The 23,139-nt window shown below is 40.0% G+C and overlaps 1 protein-coding gene across 3 annotated transcripts in view; it reads right to left on the bottom strand.

The window, feature by feature from the left end:
- Window positions 1-16,169, bottom strand: part of LOC109197803 (leucine-rich repeat-containing protein 18-like) — a 28,573-nt gene extending 12,404 nt beyond the window's left edge. The window contains exons 1-5 of one of the 3 annotated variants that reach the window (XM_019353577.2): window positions 16,128-16,169; window positions 12,064-12,466; window positions 11,370-11,678; window positions 10,361-10,546; window positions 317-536 (exon numbers count right to left, since the gene is read on the bottom strand). In XM_019353577.2, the coding sequence (XP_019209122.1) occupies window positions 528-536; window positions 10,361-10,546; window positions 11,370-11,678; window positions 12,064-12,324 (765 nt within the window). In that variant the 5' untranslated portion in view covers window positions 12,325-12,466; window positions 16,128-16,169 and the 3' untranslated portion in view covers window positions 317-527. Of the gene's footprint in view, window positions 1-316; window positions 537-10,360; window positions 10,547-11,369; window positions 11,679-12,063; window positions 13,057-16,127 lie in introns of those variants that run through there. The other 2 variants (XM_019353576.2, XM_019353575.1) reach the window with 2 other exon arrangements.
- Window positions 16,170-23,139: the final 6,970 nt, after the last annotated feature.

Below are 23,139 nucleotides of genomic sequence, written 5' to 3'. Positions count from 1 at the left end.
CAGAAGATGGCACCCTAGGCCTACTTTACCATGCTGTTCCAGTAAACAGAAAAAGTGAGAGAGCCTTGAAAGAGTGACAGTGACACTTTTTATGAACTCATCTGTAATGTGTCACCTTTTCTGTAGAATGAAGAAGTGCTTCCCTTCTTTTAAAGGAAATACAGGCTTACAAAGATCCTCTAAACATGTTTCTGAAATAATCCTAAACACAATCATTAAATCAAAACTGCAAGAAACAATTTATTTAATCACTCTTCTTCACTTAATTCCTTAACTTAGTAAAAAAAAATAGACAAAAACTCTTCTGCTGTCTCACCTCTGTCAGTGTTCATGCTGTTGCAAGAACAGGTGGAGGTGCAGGTGGAACTTTGACTTCACTGTGGTTTCTATGTGCAGGCAGGAGTGTGACATCTCAGAACAGCAGAGGATTGTGGAGCACGGTGACTCCTGCTGCGACGCCCCCGTCTGAGTGTCCTGAGCTCCTGGTCCTCAGCAGACGGCCCACACACTCATTTATCACCATGTCTTTATCCTGCCTGTAAGAAAGCAAAGACAAGGCTAACATTAGAAACAGCCACCAACCAATCCCTTTTACTCCACCGCCCAAAAACCAGTGAGAAACACTAGTATTAACTTGGAATCAAAGTCCACTAGGGCTGCCACAAACGATTATTTTGATAGTCGACTAGTCACCGATTATTTTTGCGATTAGTCGACTAATCCGATCATGCATCCATTGGACGTAAAACGTACAGCTTATTGCACCAGCAGCATCTGCTCTTATATAACATTAGCTTACAGTTTTAAGTGTTTAGGGTATGTGCTAACTAAAAATGAGATGATAGTTTATTAGATTTAATGAGATTTACAGATTGTTTCGGTAAAGTTTAATAAACTCCTTGCTATCTAAAATATAACGGGACACCGGAGTATATTCTCGAACATCTCACACTTCTGATAATCAGTTGTCTGCTTGACATTTATTCGGCCGTGTATAAACTATAACTTTAATCTCAGCCAAACCGATTTACTCAGGAACAAATAAAATACTAAAAAAAAAGGCCAAACAATAACATTTTTAAGTTATCTAACTGACTTCTATATGTTTAACCTGAGTAGCGAAAGACGGTGGTGGGTTTGAAAACGATTTGCCGGGAGTCCGGTGTTCTCACGGGCTCTAGTGAGCCTTGCCCCCGGCTAGCTATCGAGCTAGTGGGTAACAGACGTCTCCGAAAACGTCAGAGCGCTTTTGAAAATATGCGGTGTCTTGATAAACTGAGCAGATATTTGAGGTTTACACAGCTACATTCTCGCCTGAAAATATGTTAAACGTTTATTTTGTGACCCAGAAAGATTAATAAGAGTAATATTAAAACTAACTAGCTGCCGCCATTGTTGAAAACTGAGCAGGGCCGCGCTATGAATTCTGGGACACTGCTTCTTCTTCTTCTTCGGAGTGTAACGGCAGCTGGCATCCTTGTACATGCAGTGCTGCCATCTTCTGTTTCAGTCCGTTATTACACTCTTAAATTCTACTACTTATTCCTGCGTCTTTTGTGATCTTACAAAGCTTCAAACGACGCGTCGACTATTAAATCAGTCGTCGACGATTTTGATAGTCGACGTAATCGTGAGTAGTCGACTAATCGTGGCACCCCTAAGAGACAGATATTAATAACAGATATGATTCGATGCAGAGAGGTCTATTAACACATAGTGAGTGAGAAAGGTGACTGGAAAGGAAAAACTCAACGCATCATGGGAATCCCCGGCAGCCTATGTCTATTGCAGCATAACTAAGGGAGGATTCAGGGTCACCTGATCTAGCCCTAACTATATGCTTTAGCAAAAAGGAAAGTTTTAAGCCTAATCTTGAAAGTAGAGATAGTGTCTGTCTCCCGAATCCAAACTGGAAGCTGGTTCCACAGAAGAGGGGCCTGAAAACTGAAGGCTCTGCCTCCCATTCTACTTTTAAATACTCTAGGAACAGCAAGTAAGTCTGCAGTGCGAGAGCGAAGTGCTCTAATAGGGTGATATGGTACTACAAGGTCATTAAGATAAGATGGGGCCTGATTATTTAAGACCTTGTATGTGAGGAGCAGGATTTTGAATTCAATTCTGGATTTGACAGGAAGCCAATACAGGAGAAATCTGCTCTCTCTTTCTAGTCCCTGTCAGTACTCTTGCTGCAGCATTTTGGATTAGCTGAAGGCTTTTCAGGGAGTTTTTAGGACATCCTAATAATAATGAATTACAGTAGTCCAGCCTGGAAGTAATAAATGCATGAACTAGTTTTTCAGCGTCACTAAGAGACAGGATATTTCTAACTTTAGAGATGTTGCGCAAATGGAAGAAAGCAGTCTTACATATTTGTTTAATATGTGCATTGAAGGACATATCCTGGTCAAAAATGTCTAAGGTTCCTCACAGCATTACTGGAGGCCAAGGTAATGCCATCCAGAGTAAGAATCTGGTTAGATACCATATTTCTAAGATTTTCAGGGCCGAGTACAATAACCTCAGTTTTATCTGAATTAAGAAGCAGAAAGTTAGCGGCCATCCAGGTCTTTATGTCTTTAAGACATTCCTGCAGTTTAACTAATTGGTGTCTGTTACCTGGCTTCATGGATAGATAGAGCTGCGTGTCATCTGCATAGCAGTGAAAATTTATGCTATTTCTTCTAATGATGCCGCCTAGGGGAACCATGTATAATATAAACAGAATTGGTCCTAGCACCGAACCCTGTGGAACACCATAATTGACCTTAGTGTGTGAAGAGGACTCTCCATTTACATGTACAAATTGGAGTCTATTAGATAGATATGATACAAACCACTGCAGTGCAGTACCTGTAATACCTACAGCATGTTCTAATCGCTCTAATAGGATATTATGGTCAACAGTATTGAACGCTGCACTAAGGTCTAGCAGGACAAGCACAGAGATGAGTCCACTGTCAGAGGCCATAAGAAGATCATTTGTAACCTTCACTAAAGCTGTTTCTGTGCTGTGATGAGCTCTGAAACCTGACTGAAACTCTTCAAATAAGCCATTCCTCTGCTGATGATCTGTTAGCTGTTTGACAACTACTCTTTCAAGGATTTTTGATATGAAAGGAAGGTTGGAGATTGGCCTGTAATTAGCTAAGACTGCTGGGTCAAGAGATGGCTTTTTGAGTAAAGGTTTAACTACTGCCACCTTGAAGGCCTGTGGTACATAGCCGATTATTAGAGATAGGTTGATCATATTTAAGATCGAAGAATTAATTAATGGCAGGACTTCTTTGAGCAGTTTTGTAGGAATGGGGTCTAAAAGACACGTTGATGGTTTGGAGGAATTAATTATTGAAGTTAACTCAGAAAGATCAATTGGAGAAAAAGAGCCTAACTTAACATCAATGGTACTAAAAGTAGCTGTAGATAATATTACATCTGTGGGATGATTATTGGTAATTTTTTCTCTAATGATAAGAATTTTATTTGTGAAGAAGTTGATGAAGTCATTACTAGTTAACGTTAAAGGGATGGTTGGCTCAAAAGAGCTCTGAATTTTTGTCAGCCTGGCTACAGTGCTGAAGAGAAACCTGGGGTTGTTCTTATTTTCTTCAATCAGTGACGAATAGTAAGATGTTCTGGCTTTGCGGAGGGCTTTCTTATAAATCAGCAAACTATTTCTCCAGGCTAAATGATGATCCTCTAAATTTGTGACACGCCATTTCCTCTCCAGCTTACGAGTTATCTGCTTTAGGCTACGTGTTTGAGAATTATACCACAGAGTCAGGTACTTCTGATTTGAGGCCTTAGTTTTCACAGGAGCTACAGTATCCAGAGTCGTACGTAGTGAGGAAGTAAAATTATTAACAAGATAATCGACCTCTGTTGGAGTAGCGTTCAGATAGCTGCTCTGCTCTATGTTGGTACAGGGCATTGAAGATGATAACAGTGGGTGGATTATATTCTTAAACTTAGTTACAGCGCTTTCAGAAAAAACATCTACTGTGATAAAGTCTACTCCCCACTGCTGTGTAATCAATTATTGTAAATGTAAATGTTATCAGGAAATGATCAGACAGCAGAGGGTTTTCAGGAAACACTGTTAAATGTTCAGTTTCTATGCCATATGTTAAAACAAGATCTAGAGTGTGATTAAAGTGGTGGGTGGGTTCTTTTACATTTTGAGAGAAGCCAATTGAGTCTAATAACAGATTAAATGCAATGTTGAGGCTGTCATTTTTAGCATCTACATGGATGTTAAAATCACCCACAATAATTATTTTATCTGAGCTGAGCACTAAATCAGATAAAAAGTCTGAGAAATCAGAGAGAAACTCTGTGTAAGGCCCAGGTGGACGATATATGATAAGAAGTAAGACTGGTTTCTGAGTTTTACAGCTGGGGTGGACGAGGTTAAGCATCAGGCTTTCAAATGAATTAAAAGTCTGTCTTGGTCTTTCGTTAATTAATAGGCTGGTGTGAAAAATTGCTGCCACACCGCCCCCTCGGCCTGTGCTTCGAGATTTCTGGTAGTTAGAATGACTCGGGGGTGTTGATTCCTTTAAACTAACATAATCATCCAGCTGCAACCAGGTTTCTGCAAGGCAGAGTAAATCGATTTGTTGATCAATTATTAAGTCATGTACTAACAGAGACTTGGAGGAGAGAGACCTAATATTTAATAATCCACATTTCACTGTTTTACTCTTTGGTTCAGATGTGGATACTGTATTGTTCTTTCTTTGCGATTTTTTATGTTTAAGTTGTTTAGTGCTGGTTTTTAGTTTGTTTTTGTTTTTGTTTTTTTTGGTCAATGGGACCAAACTGTTTATTTAACAGATTTTAAACTTTCAACTCAAAGCAGGCTATATATACCCAACAATGTAAACTGAGCGTGATGTCCCTTTAGTAAAATATTTCTACTTACAAGTTTCTTATAATAGTTTTAAAAATAGGACCTGTATGAAACTGAAAGTTGAGTTTATCTGGTCCAGGCCAAAGATCGAAAAACTCATCCATACCATGACTGCGATGCATACTGTGGATGAATTGAACTAAAGCTGCATGAAGCGTGACATTGAGTTAAAAAGGTTTAAATGCCACAGAATTAAAGGAGTGTGAACATATCCATAAATGTACCATGTTTTAATCAGCACTTACCATTCCTTTATGTGCGCAGTTTTGATGGTGTGATTTTGAACCACAAGGATGAGAGGCCGGACAGCATCGTTTTCAGTTATTTTGAGACCATATAAGATAAGAAGTGTCATCAGGATGAAGATGGTAGTACAAATTACCATAATGTGCCTCCAAAAGAACAGTGGTGCAGTATAAGAAAGTGTATAGTTTTACTTTGTATATTTTTGTGCAACACTACATTTATTTAATAGCTTTAGTTCTCTTTGCAGACATATATGCAGACTATATATACATACATACATATATATATATATATATATATACACACACACACACACACACACACACACACACATGCATATATGCTCATTAAGCAGGCAGGTGTGAGCCTGGTTGCTATAGCGACTCCAGCCTGTGGCACCACACACACGCACACACACACAGACAGCAGCTCCTTTCTTCTGCTGCTTTAAATAAACAGAAAAGTAATAGTGAAATAAATGCTTCTCAAGAAAAAACTACAAGTCGTATTGGCAAAAGTTTTTCACCCTGACCACCGGCAATGTCTAGACTACCGAATTCTGAATTTTCATGACTTTGGAGTATATTATATGGACGTGGTGACAGCGTAAAGACAGCCTGTACTTCTGATTTTCAGACGAATTTTGGGATCCATTTTAACATTGGACTCTATGGAAGAGTTGGAGGGAGGTGGCTGTGCATTGGTGACATTTATGAAAGAACCATAATATATACTACAATAATAACAACATTGGATGAAAGAGGACAGCAGTGGCTATGTTTAAGGGTAAAATCATACCTGTAGAGCCAACATTGTGGACACAGCAGCAGTTTAAAGAGAAGATTTTAAGATAAAAATTTCCCCTGCTCCCACTCTAGCAGTTGAGCTGTCTCACTCTAACCTCCAACATTCCGTCCCATACACACCCATTATAAACTCTGAAACGGGTGAAAAAAAGCATGAAACTTAAACTGGGGCTGAAGAAAAAGTATAATAGATATTGAAAAGATAAATACAAGTTGAATAGTTGAATGTCTTGGCTTCGTTTTAAAGTTTGAATGGTGGCTCTAGGTCAACGTTTGTGGAAGTAGTTACAGTTGAATTAAGAGTAAGTTGAATGAGAATTTGAAGGGTCTCCCCATTGAAATACATTATAATTTTTTGTTGAATAAAGTTGAATAATTTAAAAAATATAAAAGTTAAAAATGAGAAAAATAGAAGCAGTCATGTCCAAAAGAAGAGGAATCTCTCAGTAGTTGAATGGTTTTTCTAAGTTGAATGGTGTTGAAGGAGATAGACGGACAGAATATATAAAATATAATAATAATAATAAAGATTTAAAGAACAATACTGTGGATGCTGAATCAGCATTCACACTAATAATAAAGAGTCAAAGAACAATACTGTGGATGCTTAATTAGCATTCAGACTAAAAAATAACAGAATAAAACTTGACTCACCTAAAAAAAGAATCCTCATTCATATATGTCATGTGACAGCCTAATTCCTATGACATCATACTACGATGGTTCTTTCAGATTAAAGGCACATATATGCCTTTGATCCAAAAGGCATAAATAGGGGTGCAATCCTAAACTTTTAGTCCGTTTGTTCGCAGCACTCGTGTTCGCAGCATTCAAAGTACGCCTTAGAAACATTTTGAAACAGTTGGCTCTTTTACACAGTCATTTTATCAAGACTACAACATGTCTGAAAGAAAACACAGCAAAAAACCACAAGCTTACGCTGGCTGTCCTCTCGAGGGTGCACAGCCAAATTCCCCAGATGACGTTTTATCCGTCCGAAGGGCATCTGCTGAAAGTAGGCAGGTAAACCAAACTCTAGAGGACAGGATTAAACAAATCCAAGCAGAGAAGATTCAACTTGAAGAGCAGTGCAGACAAATGGAGACCCAAAATAAACAGCTGGAAGAAAGGCACAATGGATTTGTCAAGAACCAACAAGTCTTGCAAGTAAAGCTTAATGAAGCACTGCACAGAAATGCAGAAATGGTTCATGAGAAGAAAGAACTGGACACTAAATACAGAGAACTGGAGGCCCGAAATAAAGACATGGAAGAAAGGCACAAGGAAAGTCTCATGAACCAACAGAAGCAGCCCAACGTGGACATCATAAATGAGGGCTGGGGAGTAATGTTTAATCAAGCTAAGCAGCGCATTGTAAGCCTGATGTCAGAAAAGAAGCAGAACATCTGTGAGTTAAGAACAATGTCCTACCAGCTTCAACAAGCACAAGCTGTTAATCAGGAGATCTATGGGAATCTCGAACACGCTGTCAACCTGAATCAGCAGCTGCAAGTACAGCTTGATGAAGCATTGGAGAAAAACGAAGAGTTTCTTCAAGAGAAGAAACAGCAGGACATAAAGGAGAAACAGATGGAATGCAAACTTCAGAACATGAAGAAACAAAATGAAGTTTTGCAAGTAAAGCTTAATGAAGCACTGCACAGAAATGCAGAAATGGTTCATGAGAAGAAAGAACTGGACACTAAATACAGAGAACTGGAGGCCCGAAATAAAGACATGGAAGAAAGGCACAAGGAAAGTCTCATGAACCAACAGAAGCAGCCCAACGTGGACATCATAAATGAGGGCTGGGAAATAATGTTTAATCAAGCTAAGCAGCGCATTGTAAGCCTGATGTCAGAAAAGAAGCAGAAGAGCTGTGAGTTAAGAACAATGTCCTACCAGCTTCAACAAGCACAAGCTGTTAATCAGGAGACCCATGGGAATCTCGAACACGCTGTCAACCTGAATCAGCAGCTGCAAGTACAGCTTGATGAAGCATTGGAGAAAAACGAAGAGTTTCTTCAAGAGAAGAAACAGCAGGACATAAAGGAGAAACAGATGGAATGCAAACTTCAGAACATGAAGAAACAAAATGAAGTCTTGCAAGTAAAGATTAATGAAGCACTGCAGAGAAATGCACAAGCGCTTCATGAGAAGAAACAACTGGAAACTGAATACAGAGAACTGGAAGGCCGAAATAAAGACATGGAAGAAAGGCACAAGGAAATGCTGGTGAACCAACAGAAGCAGCCCAACGTGGATATCATAAATGAGGGCTGGGGAATAATGTTTAATCAAGCTAAGCAGCGGATTGTAAGGCTGATGACAGAAAAGAGCAGAACAGCTACCAGCTTCAACAAGCACAAGCTGTTAATCAGGAGATCTGTGAGAATCTCGAACACGCTGACAACAAGAATCAGCAGCTGCAAGTACAGCTTGATGAAGCCCTGGAGAAAAACCAAGAGCTTCTTCAGGAAAAAGAGCAACTGGAAAAAATGCAGAAAAAGACACAACTTATTCTCCAAGACTTAAAAAGGAAAAATCTAGAACTACACGCATGTCATAATGAAATGAGGGAGAAAACCATTGAACTAGAAGGAGAAAGGGGAAAACTGAAAAAACAATGCTCAGGCATGCAGTATAGGATCAATGACATGCTGAGAAAGAACGCAGAGCTCAAGGAACTTAATAACAAGTTGAAGTGCAAAAACAATAACATGCAGGTTCAAGAGCAAGAACTGGAGAAAGCGCATAATGACCTGAAGTGTACGCTTCAAGAAATCCAGAGCAGAAATGAGGAGTTAGAAGACATGTACAACAAAGTACAGCAGAGGAATACAGACATGCACGAGGAAAAGCTAATACAGGAGGCAAAATCTAAAGATCTGAAAGAAAAGCTTGAAGAAAAACAAGCACAATTACAAGAACTGGAGAAAAAATGCAAGAAACTTGAGGAGGAAATTACAGTAACAACCGAAGAACTGAAAACCCTCATCCTACAGAAAAAAGAGCTCCAGGAACAGTGCCTGAAAAGAAGAAGAAACGCTTCTGGTTTTTCAGGAGGAGGGACCCTCCTGCTTCCTCACCTGATTATAAGGCGGTGTAGCCTGGTCTTCCTCCACCGCTTTTCTATCTCCTCACCCCTCTACCTCCCCTCTTGCCCTTTCTCTCCTTCCACCTCTCCATCATTCTCCATTTTTTCCTTTCTCCCCTCCCTCACCCCCAACTAGTCAAAGCAGATGACCCTCCCTGAGCCTGGTTCTGCAATAGGTTTCTTCCTTTAAAGGGAGTTTTTCCTATCCACCGTCGCCGAGTGCTTGCTCAGAGGGATTGTTGGGGTTTTCTCTCCTCCTTTCTATCCCTTTCTTTTCACCTCCCTCTTCTCCCTTTCTCTCGTACCACCTCTCTCCATCACTCTCCGTTTTCTTTCTCCCTCCCTCACTCCCCAACTAGTCAAGGCAGATGACCCTCCTGAGCCTGGTTCTGCAATAGGTTTCTTCCTTTAAAGGGAGTTTTTCCTATCCACCGTCGCCGAGTGCTTGCTCAGAGGGGATTGTTGGGGTTTTCTCTCCTCCTTTCTATCCCTTTCTTTTCACCTCCCCTCTTCTCCCTTTCTCTCGTACGACCTCTCTCCATCACTCTCCATTTTTCTTTCTCCCCTCCATTCTTCATCTTTTTTTTTTATTTTTTCACCCTCACTTAACTTATTCTTAACTAACAATAAACACAATCAACTATATTTTACTTGTGTCAAATCAGTGTCTCTTCATTCAAGAATAATTAATCTTAAGAATAAAAACAACAAACGGGTGATAGCTGTGTGTGTTGGTGGGGCGGCATATTTATGTTTTATATTTTAGCAGTATCTGTCGTGATCTGCTGGTTTGACTCACCCAATAAAGAAATGCATAGACAAAAAACACAGAGTTATATTTCTCTTATGTATGAGGACAAAATTTCAGCAGATGTTTAACATAAGAGAACACCTGCATAATATGCATTATTTAGACTGATGAAAAGCACAGATTTTATTTACATTTGGGTTAAAAAATTTTAAAAAATCTATAGATGACCCTCGAGTGGCACTGCATTAAAAATGGGGATGATTCTGTCTTGAAATGACTGCATGGACTCAACACACACCTACATCACTCTCTGTGATCACAGTTCACTGTGCCATCAACAAATACAGAAAAAAAGCTTCAAGTCATGCCAAGAAGAAACCATAAGTGAACATGATCCAGAAACGCTTCCATCAGTAGACAAATCAAAAAGTGAAATTCTTTTTGAAAAACACGGACATCGCAACATCCAGACTAAAGAGGGATTACCTGACTTTCTTACAGTTAATTTTACAGTAACAGTTGTAATTTTTGGCTGTTTGTGTGCAACCTACCTCTTTCCCCTGAACTGAAACATAGCTGTCTCTTCCAGACCATTTCTTCAGATCTGTGTGTTTAATCGTGTAATTTACGTCCACATGGAAGGGAGGATAGATTGTGTCGTTGAAGCCACATGAAATGAAGAGTCCCATCAGGAAGAAGATGGCAGCAAATATGAATATCACGAACCTTTGTGGTCCCTGGAGTGTAAAAAACAAAACAAAAAGAGTGGTGTCACACAAGAAAATATAGTTAGTAGAATACAAACTTTCACATCAGGTATTTCAATTTTGTGCCACATTTGACTCCAAAGGTTTTCTAAGGAAAATTATCTGCTGATTGCAATTACAGATAATAATTTTCATACCGCCATGCTTTGTTGCAGCAAGCAAATACTTTGATCTGGATAGTGTCGTGAAAATTTCCTTAATAAAAGGCAAACCATTGGTGAATGAGACAAACTCTGAATCTGTGTCTTTCTTTTCTTGTTTAGAGACTTCAGGAACTTAATTTTTTCCATATATGATGATGATGATGATGAATGAATTATGATCACATGCAAAAGATACTGTTTGTATGTTTAATAACATGAAACATTATTTCACATAACTTCTTACTTGTATAAGTGTTTAAAGTCAGTGACAGGTACTCAGAGATAAGGGTGCTCTCTGCTGCCCTCTAGACCCAACAGACTGTCAAAATACTTTATTTGTATCTAATTATCATGCAGTTATAAGCATGGTAATTGTATAAATTGTGTGTAAAAGTATAACTCTTTAAATACACTTACAAGGGATATTGCAATGTTTTCTGTTACTGTCTGATATGAATTGAATCTATGTACTATGTAGAGTACAGATCAGAGTAACATGCACTACTGTAAGTGAAAGGCACTCTTGAGTTAAGAACACAGTATGGTATTTATTCCTCCCTCAGCTCCTTCCTCTCAGCTTGGCACCTATTCAGACACTCTTTGCACAGGAAGCTTTATTTGACTAGGTAAAAGCTCTCTGAAATACTGACTGGTTTCTCAGTGGGTATCTTCTCAGCAATAATTGGATTCCTGTCCATCTTGATACTCTCCAGTTTTTTCAGCTTCAAGAGGCAGCCGGGGAGGCGGGTGAATCTGTTATCAGAAAGGCCAATGTGGCGAAGCTCCTCCAGTGCACCAATGGAGGCAGGAAGAGCTTCCAGCTGGTTGAGACCCAGGTTCAGTGTTTGGAGTTTATTCAGGAGGCCGAGCTCGCTTGGGAGGCTTGTGAGACGGTTGTTGCACAGGTTTAAAACCTTAAGGTTCTGCAGGTAGCTGATAGCCACGGGGAGCTCCTCCAGCTAGAAACAATAACACATTTTTTAACAGATGGTGATTTTGGTGCATTAAACATGGACATAGTTACGAACCATGGTACAATTTTGAAATGGGCAAACTACAGCTGCCAAAAGGCTAGTGATAGTTAGCGGGTCTCTAAGGTGTCCCCGTATGTTTGTGATTATTTAATGATTGGCTTTTGATGATTAGTACTTTAATCTAGAGCTCGTATTTAAAAAAAAAATGGGCTTAATTTTAAATATTTGGAACATTTAATTATTTAAAATAGTGTGAATTGCAACAACTGTGTAGCAGTCCCACAGTATTGCTGCTATACAGTAGCTACCATTTATTTACCTACTTTTATAGAGTAGCAAGTAAACATTAAGCATTATCTGTCGTACTCACACAATTGCTGTGCAAATCCAAAACAGTCATTTTAATGAACTGAGCAATAAAATCTGGAAACTTTCTGATCATGTTTCTGCTCAGGTCCACTTCAGCCATGTGAAAGAGCTTCTGGACGCACTTTGGAACAGCTGTAACCCCCTTGAAACTGAGATCCAGTCGGTGTTTCCCATCCAATGTCAGCTCCACGCAGTTCTGGGCCATTTTCAAGGTCATCTTCTTACTTTTAGTCTCTCTTTTGGCTTTCGTTCTCTTGGCCATGCTGCTGCCGGGACACACAGTGATGGAGTCTGTAGTTAACCTTTTCCACTAATGCACTGTGGCGACAGAGTTGACCGTGGAACCAGTCTGTGAGATCACGTTACCCAGGCAGCGGTAACTGTAAAGTCAAGCTTTACCTTTCCTGTTAGATAAAATGTGAGTAACAGTATCATTTGCTTTGTTCCATGACAACACTGCTAACATGACAACAGAAATCAGAATAAGACTTGCAGTGAGTTTAAACTTATGAACCAGCATTAATGCCTCCTCACACCCAGTTCAAAACAGCAGGGAAGAGAAAGACAGAAGATGCTTGACTATCTCTTTCCTCAGCCTAAGAACATTGCCACACGTCCAAATGTCACTGCAAAGAGCTGTAAATAGATAAGCGGTCAGACTGCTGCTGTTTGACAGGTAAAAAATCACCACGCTGCATCATGGCTGTCTGTCAGCTGGGACTCACTTGGGTGAATGTGTCATTTGTTGTAATTTGTTCCCAGGCAACTGCTGTTTGGTCTGGTAGCTTTGGTTAAAGCTATAGCTTTATAGCTATGAGCAGCCACCAGTCACAGCAGGGCAGTTTGTTCTTTTAAAAATCTGTGTGAAGACATTTTAAAACAACAGCTTCAGTTTCCAGGGACTATCCTCTTTCAAATGAAGCTATGGAGGATTTCAAGTCCAAATTACTGATAAGAATGAGCTGTTGATGCCTGTGTGACACCTACAAGTGTATGGTCAATTGTAAAATTTTTGTAAAACATTTATTAATGTAAAAAGCATTTTTTCATGGTGGTATTGCACTTTTCAAAGTTATGAAGACGTAATTGCGTGGCAACACCACAAGGGGGAAATAGTTGTGAGTGCAATAGGCCGTTGCGACGCTTCTGTACCTCAGACGAGGAAGAGCCTGCAGCCCAAAGAACTCATGTCTCCTGTCTCCACTTTTCTGTATAAAAACAGACCCCATGGAAGGCCTGTAACACCTGTAGCTGATTTGTCCATATTCTTGTTATTTATCTCACTGAAATGCAGCTCTGCCCAGTACTTTGTATTTGCCACTTTGTTTGAAATGAAGAACAAGTATTGCTGCCTACATAACAGCAAATGTATACATTTATACATGAATGTGAGTCCCACAGCCTAAGTAAACCATCTATACACATACTGCTTACATAGCAAATGCTGGCAGCTAATGAGGCCATTCTTGCTTTATATCTGAAAATACACCAGAACTAGATCTTTTTTCCTCCCACTGCTCCACCAGACCTCAAAAGTCTCTCAGTCTCGTGCTCAATCTTTTTGTCATTTTTAATGTTTACATTATTAAAAAGCTTCACTAATGATGGGAAACAAAATATTCCAAACTTTGCTCTGAAAAACAATGAAATGGATGTTGAAAAAGATAAATAAATAGTGCACAAGTCAAGAAATGTGATTCCATGCACTAGTGACGTGGAATAAAAATTTGACCTTTGACCTTTAACTCGGACTCTAATCATTTCCAGTCTTTCACAAGCTTTGATGTGATTCTGCAGCCACACACTGATCTAGTTTCCACAAACACAGAAACTTCTGTCAACAATGAGTTTAAAGTGTCACATATTGCAGTTACTCTGCATCATGCGTTGCTGATGTGTCATGATCCTGGGTCATGTTGACCCAGCATTCTTAGTTTTCGTGTATTTTTGTATTTTGTTCTTTATGTAGGCCATGGTTCCTGGGTTGTTCTGTTAAAATGTTCCGTATTTGATTTCCCCTTGTGACTTTACCCCTGTGTGCCCCTCTGTGTATCTGTGAGCCCTCGTTTCCCCTCGTGTTTTATTCCATGTTTTCCTCAGCCCGTTATGTCTGTGCTCTACCCGTGCTCTCTCTCTCCTCCTGTCTGTGCCTCTGTGTACTTCCTGTTTTACTTTGACAGTCTCCCGTCAGTATGCGTCATGTTGTGTTTGCTCCTGCCCTGTCTCTTTACGATTATCGTCAGCTGTGTTCCCCGTGTGCTCCCACTTCCCTCGTTAACCCTCTGTGTATTTATGTCCGCGTCTCCCTCAGTTCTGTGTGTGAATCTCCCCGTGTCTCCTGGTGTACATTATAATTAGTTTTTCCCAGTTTAGTTTTGTATTGTTTGTGATCTGTTTTCCAGCAATAAAACTGTGCTTTTGAGTTCTAGTTCTGTCCCCGTGAGTTTGCGTTTGGGTCCAATTCCTGCCTGCCACACAGCCGAAACATGACATGATGATGTACTTTTTTGATATGAATACCACACAATCATACCAGCAGGTGGGGCTGTCTTCATACATATAAGTTCAAGATTACTTTGTTACTTTTACATTTAAAATAGTGGGTCGACTTAATTATTTGTCCCATACTGTTCCATATTGATTCCATATTGATGAACCATCAGAAGATGGTTAACCTGTGTTCATGAAGGACTGGACATGTTCAGCAACAATAGGAGGGCTGTAAGATTTAAACAATAATCAGATGTGCCAAGAAGACAGGATGGATCCATGCTTTCATGTTTTTTATGTCAAATTCTGACCCCATCAATCTAATATCAGAGCTAAAATTGAGACTAATCAGACTAGATGACGGTTTTTCAATTTTCTGTTATCTAATATTGGTAAACCTGCAGAATCTTCTTCTTTGGTGACAGAAGTGGCGTCCGGTGTGGTCTTCTGCAGCTGTAGCCGATCTGCTTCAAAGCTTGACGTGTTATGCATTCAGAAACCTAAAGTATGTATCAGCAGCAGAATGGACCTAAAAATAAATGTTTGTTTTAGTTCTATGAAGCTTTGAGTATTTTGGATTCGTAGTACTGCTGTGTTTGTTGCATCATATTGCTGTAATTGTTTATATACTTTATATATTTTGAGGTAACTTGATCTATAGTGTTACATCTATAAGGATGTTACGTGTTTGTATACTTTCTGTCCAGTTTCACCCATTTAGCAGAAGTCAGCCTGTTTAAGGCTCTGATATCTATTCTGTATGACTTGAAGCAGTTATGACCTGGTCTGATTTTCTCACCCAATAAAGGAATATTTAATATATCAGTCTACTCTTCATTCTATCAGAAACAGTTATCACAGCTCGTACATTTTGTTTTTACACATAAATGTAAACAATGAGCCAAATGTAATAATGCCAACATAATAAAAGAACAATATTTGTCTCTTATATATAATATATCTATATATACACTGTAAAAGATGCTTTGAGTGAAGATTTAAGGTGACAGGAAATTTTAATAAACACAACTTGAATCTTTACTAAAGCTCAGTATTTGACACAGAGTTCAAGTTCACTGCTGGTATAACTAATAATGATTAATATAATAACTTTAATATTGACCATATTATATTTACATTACCAAAGTAAGATGACTTTAGTCTAATGAACAACATTAGCTAATTGTTATTTACTAGCTAATCTTAAAATGACTGTTCAGTACAGAAATGAAGCTCAACAATCATGTTTTTACAGTCCCGTGGTCTCAGCCTCAGATACTTATATAATCAAACAAAGCTCATGTAGAAACAAACAAACAAATGAACAAAACATTTTCTCCTTCATTTCTGTCAAACAATGCTGTATGAAACGTGGTATCATGGTTGCTAGGCAACCTGGGCAGCGCGACGGGGGCTAGACCGTCCCATTTCACAAGCCTCGCACTTCCTGTCTTAGCGGTCTTTGAGTACGCGGCCCTTGTGGACCGTTAAGGCTGCATACTTTAAGGCTGCATACCCTGAATTGGGATACAGCCAACGTACAAGAAAAATAAAAGAAATACAAAGAAATCCCACCTGCTACTGTGGAGGAGTTGTCTCAACTGATGGGAAAATATTTCTCCAAGCATAGTTCTATTCTGAATAACCCATAATGTTGTATTTAGGGGGTCTACATTTGTGCCTGATGTGCATTGCCATGTAAATAATTTGCATTTACTGAATATGTATTTACTAAGTACCACTGTTCAGATGTTGAATAAAGAAACAAATAAATGTTTGCCTTTTTAAATTTTTTTTATTAAAACCACTTTGTAGAACATCACACCAGTAACAATGTAGAATCAATGTCATGTATAGTTTACAAATGATAAAATGTTCACATAAAATCACTATCTTATCCAGAAGGGTCACCTCTTCAACCACACATGGAAGATGTAATCTGATTGGCATGGTGGTATGTAGCATGTAGTTTGAAGCTGGGATTTTGTAGTGCCCCATGTGTAGCATTGGAACCCAGTCGGGATTAGTTTTATCCATTTCATAGGCTGGTTTGCCTGCAATAATGAAAAACAATTAGCAACTCTATGAATATAACGTATATCTACAAAATCACTCATTAGGATGTTTGTTCTAATTTGCTATGACCTCAGAGCGCATTGAAAATTAAACTAATAGGCTATAAAGAGTAATATGAACTAGGGCTGTGCGATATGACCAAAATTTCATATCCTGATATAAGACATCTATCGTCCGATAACGATATAAATCACAAAATTTAACATTTTCTGTAAATTCTGTGAATCTCGGGCAGCTCGACTTGCGTGAAGTGTTTCCAGCTGGGCATCGTGTACTTGGAGTCCAGTGTTTTAACGATGCATGAAACTATACATTTTTAGACATAAGTTGTAACGGCCGCCGTTTTCTTTGTGAGTATTTATTACACGGCGGGGAAAAGCCTGTTCTAGCGTTTGAGTCTAAGGTTTATTTTTTAGCACCTGGCGGCTCTTTTTTGCTTCTCATCCATAAACAATCTGCATACTCTTTCACGTAATTCAGTTTATTTTGAAAAGTCTCAACAGGATCTTGAGCTTTATTGTGAAAGGCTTATGTGGAAAATAGACAAATTGTATTCAAAATTGAGCCACACTTATGGAGCTCCACAATTCTTTTCCTGGTGTTTTGTTGACATCTCTTGATTTTCCCATTTCAAAGAAACAGGCTCTGTGTTTTGCCTTATATGCATCCACAGGTGTGCCACCAATTTACTCACATGGACTCTACTAACCTATCAGAAGCTTCTTAAGCTCAGAATGGTTTAATGGAATCGTCTGGAGTTTTCTTATTAATTAACAATAAACTTAGTGTATATGTACTCCTAAATTTGATGAAAGTGATAAAAATAGACAGCTCTGTCTCTCTTTATTCTGACATTTAACTAATTCAAAAGATATTTCAATATTTATTTATCCAAAACAAAACAAGTTTACTCTAAATTGATGTTGTACAGTAAAACAATGTTCTTGCGTTTTCCATAAAGTGTATGTAAATATCTGGTTTAAACTGTGAATATACTGCTGTGTATTGAAATTCCTCTTGTTTTGCATAGGAATATACTGAACAACATACAAAGCATAATATATAAAATAACATCTACCTGAGTTTTTACTTTGAAAGAAGCCCCTTATGTCCATTCTTGTATATCAGTACATTACTGAAACCGATTTATTTAGCCGTGGAGGGTAACAACTGAAAATATGAAATAAACACACATGTAAGCTAAGACTCTCTAAAGAAACAGCATTGTTGTTGGGTCATGTGTGTCAAGTGATCAGTTTGATATCAATCTTTCGTGATACACCGTCATATTTACATTATTTGTACAGTATGAATGATTTGCTTTGGTACCTGGTCAAACTTCAGTTCTCCTCTGTCTGCCTCGCTGCGCTTCTCCAACAGCGCACTCGAGGCAGCAGCTTCTCCCTCCCCCGCCCCCTCGCTCAGTGCTTAGTGTCTGAGCTCGGATCATACCAATATTAGGGGGATTTACGCACAGTCGTAAATTCCCACAGTGTGCACTATGTGCTTCGAATATTGTGTGTAGTTTTTGTTTTATACAGTTGTCAGCCAGACATCTAACTATGAAAAAAATACACTTCAAAAGACCCCGGGCTTCTGAAAAAACAACCCGGGCTTAAGCCCAGTAAGCCACCCCCCCCGCTCCGCCACTGGTTACGACTAACATGATAGGGTTAACCCATAACCCCGAACTCTGTAATACTATAAATGATGAGTGATTTAAGTTAACACTAAACGTTAAACAGTGTCTCCTGAACATTTATAATCAGGTTTGAGTCTGGCTGCATTGAGTTTTAAAGATGCAAATTTAGCATGATGGCTGATGGTGCTGTGTAAGCTTCTACTTACCTTCTACACTGTGTTTAACACAGATTTCAGAATAGCAAAGAGGAGCACTGTTGCTTCATCCTTAATACTTTAGAGAAGAACTGGATTGCAAATCAAAAGGTCCTTAATAGCTTTTTGTCCTCCCCAACCCTCAAATCCAAAGTTCAGCCATGAGAGCTGATGGGACACGATTTGTAAAAGTGACATTATCAGAAACAAAGGTGATTAAGATAACGTAATATAACCTTTATTAGTCCCATGCGTGGGAAATAATTACTTCATATTTGCAATACTTGCAAATACTCTATTTGCATTCTTTAGAGAAAAGAATATGAAAAGGCTGTCTGCTGTTTTGGATTGATGTCCTTCTCCGAGCTCAAAGAAGTAGGGCAGTGTCACGGTAGAAAGCTGCTGAGCGCTGGAAAGAAGCACGGCCATACCAGCTGAAATGTCTCATTGACACAGAAACTGTTGGTCATCCTCTGTTTTGCTACTGTCTTCACCCGGCTGTTATTTGGTCTCATCTCAATAACATACTTTTCTATATAGCTAAGCTTGATGAGCGATCCCTTGTTGGCTGACATTTATGTCTTTGAGCGTGTGAGAACTTTATTATAAAACCACATGAATGTGACAAATGCCCTTTCAACTGTCAGCTCATAGTGAAGTACACTGAGCCACCCTGAGCTATAATATCAAAATAGAAGCTGCTACCTTTGTCAAGAGTGGCTGGATCTGAGTGCGTACTACTTTCAGTTATTCAAATTTTGCTGAATTTGTTACAAAAAAAAGTCCTGTCTATGTGCAGAGAGTGTCTTCCAGAGGAACGGTTCTGTGGGGATTGTGATGTTCTACATCACAAACATCAGCCACTCCACAACAGAGAAAGTGTTATTGATGTTTTTTTAAAGCCATTCCTCCACCCACATGTATTATTAGAGTGGACGGTCAAAATTGCACCAATATACAAGGTATTTCCTCATGAGATACTCAATTTTGGTTTTCATATGCGTCTATGTTACGTCCCCACATGAAAGCTAGGCGAAGAGGGTGGGGACAGTAACAGTTGGATCCGGGTTGAAATGAAAAGAACGCAAGGCAGAGGTATTTAACACAAAATGAGTCTTTATTATAATCAATTAACTCAATAATCATATAAATGGTAACAACAGAAAGAGACAGCACCGCTGCTTTAATGATAACTCAGACAGGTCAACCCAAAGAGAATGGTGACCACTTCAACAAAGAAAACAACTATAAGGCTTCAACAGAAAAAGACAGCAACACTGCTATTAGCAATAACTAGGCAGGCCAAACAAAGTAATAGAGGCCGCTGTCACTCAAACAAAACCACTGCCCAGTTGAGCTACTCACAACAAGTCACGCACGGTGGGGCTGGTCACACACACACAGCAGGCCTTTTCCACACCTAGGCTGGAAACACACACTGACCAGCACAGAGGAAAACCACCAGAAACCTCTCCCACTGCTCCTACCACTCCACACTGTAGGCAGGAGAATCACACACATAACACACAACGCGGAGACACCAGAGAAAGTCACCCTCCCACATCCAGTCCATCCCCAGCTTATATAACCTCAGAGAGGTGATTGCTGACTGGGCCCAGGTGGTAAACGAGGCCAATGAGCAGCAGCTGTGTCCTGGGGAGAGAGAAGAAGCGAGAGAGAGACAGAGGGGTGGAGCAAGAAAGGAGGAGGCGGAGAAAAACACCACGCCCACACAAGGGCAGTTTCAGGAGGCCCAGCTAGGGCCGTAACACCCCTCCCATAAATACAAACCAGTGGTTTGTCACAGAATGTCCTACCCAACTTTTAAACATATCACTTACCATGCACCATAATAACGGTTAGGCATACCCTGCCAAATCTGCCAAGACCTTTTGATGGGTCAAAAACACTGAATGGGGTTGGCTCAAGTCCCCCAAAATAGTGTCCCAAGCGACAGCCAGATGTTTTTTGAGCCATCACACAAGGAGAACCCAGCGGATAGCTAGAAGGCCTTACTGAAACACCTTTCAGACGCTTCTTCGCTAGGTCATGGTGACAGGTATGCTGGTTAGCCAGAGGTGCAGGTTTGAATGTTTGTGTCGTACACAAGGTGTCACACTGCAGGTCATCTGGACCTGACAGATTGCCAACAGGTGGCCTCTCATACTTAGGTGACCTCTGACATTGGCCAAATAGCACCACTGAGCAATTATGCTCAAATTGTGGAGCATAATTATTGCCTCAAAAGGATTTATACTCTGATCTATGGGTTTTTGTTTTTTAAATGTTGTTCTAAGCGGCCAACGAATTGTTAATGCATGATTAAAGTGAATTGTTAATTTATCGTTTCTGGTTTTACTATAAACAGACTGGGGACGCTTGTGTTTCTTTCTTCCTCAAATGATCAGATAAGACTTGATTAAAAGAAATAATGCAAAGGCATTTTGCTGTGTTCACAGAGGGTCTTGAGGGTTGTGTAAACGGAAAGATCTTGGCGATGGGCATAAATTTGGCACCACAAAAAAGAAATGAAGTCAATATTTAGTAGATCCGCCTTTTGCAGAAATTACAGCCTCTAAACGCTTCCTGTAGGTTCCAATGAGAGTCTGGATTGTGGTTGAAGGTATTTTGGACCATTCCTCTTTACAAAACATCTCTAGTTCATTCAGGTTTGATGGCTTCCGAGCATGGACAGCTCTCTTAACTCACACCACAGATTTCAATAATATTCAGGTCTGGGGCTGAGATGGCCATTCCAGAACGTTGTTCTTGTTCCTCTGCATGAATGCCTTAGTGGACTTTGAGCAGTGTTTCGGGTCGTTGTCTTGTTGAACATCCAGCCCGGCGCAGCTTCAGCTTGTCACTGATTCTGGACATTGGTCTCCAGAATCTGCTGATCCTGAGTGGAATCATGTGTCCCTCAACTTTGACAAGATCCCAGTACCTCCACTGGCCACACAGCCCCACAGCATGATGGAACCACCACCATATTCACTGTAGGTAGCAGGTGTTTTCTTGGAATGCTGTGTTCTTTTCCTCCATGCATGACGCCCCTTGTTATGCCCAAATAACTCAATTTTCGTTCATCAGTCCACAGCACCTTATTCCAGAATGAAGCTGGCTGTCAAATGTGCTTTAGCATACCTCAAGCGGCTCTGTTGTGCTGTGGCCGAGAAAAGGCTTCCTCTGCATCACTCTCGCATACAGCACCTCCTTGTGTAAAGTGCGCCGAATGGTTGAACGATGCACAGTGACTCCATCTGCTGCAAGATGATGTTGTAGGTCTTTGGTGACAAGGACCCCGTGGAGCCAAGTGTCCTCAACCTCTCCACGGCACAGGTGGAATACAGCGAAGACCAGCAGGCCATGCTTAAGGTACGGTTTGAGGCAGGATAGAGAAAGGCTGGATGTAACACGCTTGTCTACAAGACTTAAAAACAGTTTCTACCATCAAGCTATACGACACCTCAACCACAACACTTAAACACACACAACACACTCCACAGGATGCACTCAGAAGCTACCCTGCAGCTTCACAAGCACACTGTATAATCTGCTCTGGTCACTTTCCTTTATTGATTTATATTGAAAAAAAAAAATGCAATACTGTAATAACTGCCACTACAAATTTTGTACTGTTCACTTTATACTGCTGCTTATTCCTGCACTGTGCAATATCCCATTACCCCTGGCTGTACGCTTTAATCCTCTGCTAGCAGGAACGAGAAGGTACACACACACAGACACCACACACGCTCCTCACACCACAGTCAAACGTGCAGCTTCTGCACCCTTCAAAAACATTCCCTTCTCCTCACAACGTAAAACTCTCCCCCAGATCTAAGCTGGCGAGGTGGCGCAGCGGCCTGACGAAGAACTGAGCTTGCGGAGCGGTATGCGGGAAAACCACCGCTTCCATCCTTTCTGAAAATACCGAAAATACCAAGTGTTAAAACTTATTAATCATTGTGATTCTTGACAGTTTTCTCTGTAAGTAGACTTGTGGCTTAAGTCTCTTTTCATGCGACTAAAACGTTGAAGTTCCACAGAACTTTGCCTCCCCGCTTCCCTCCAGCAACCCCGCTGCCAACTTAGCTTTCCTCCTCTCTATTCCCTCCCTCAGTTTGTGTTTTTGTTTCCATGACAATGTTTGGGTCTAATTTTGTTCTGCTTCGTGGTCATTCCCAAACTCTCCTAACTAAGTAGCATGTTGTAGTAGTCTTGTGTGGCACGACTCTCCAGGAGCTTTCCGTTTGCCAATCATCTGTACAAAAAAATGTCGCTATCAGTGTTATTTGTCTCCTGAAATGAGTTTCATTCTATTTGGGGGTTTTTTTGTTGTTGGTTTTTATTAAATTAACATGCTTGCATGATACCTGCAGCAGTCCTTGGGAGAAGACCAGGTTTGCTCAGTTTAAAACAAAAACAAAATGAACCAAATCAGCCAGCTTACATTTGAAACCATGAAGGAAAAATCTACAGATCTCTCCAAGTGACGTGTTAGTTTATGCTCTGCTACCTAAACTATAGCTGCTAATAGATTTATAGGTTATTTTTCTTCTCGCAGTGAGATTTGCATCAGGCTGAAACAGGCTCTGAAACAAAAACTCAAAGTGGGAATGAAATTTGACAGGAGGGCACGCCGATTTCCACGGTTATTCGCGTCATACTTAGA

Source organism: Oreochromis niloticus, unplaced genomic scaffold, assembly GCF_001858045.2.
Source record: "Oreochromis niloticus isolate F11D_XX unplaced genomic scaffold, O_niloticus_UMD_NMBU tig00003072_pilon, whole genome shotgun sequence".
NCBI classification, from domain to species: domain Eukaryota; kingdom Metazoa; phylum Chordata; class Actinopteri; order Cichliformes; family Cichlidae; genus Oreochromis; species Oreochromis niloticus.
The sequence above is the reverse complement of the archived record's forward strand: the minus strand, read 5'-3'. Positions and strand labels throughout refer to the sequence as shown.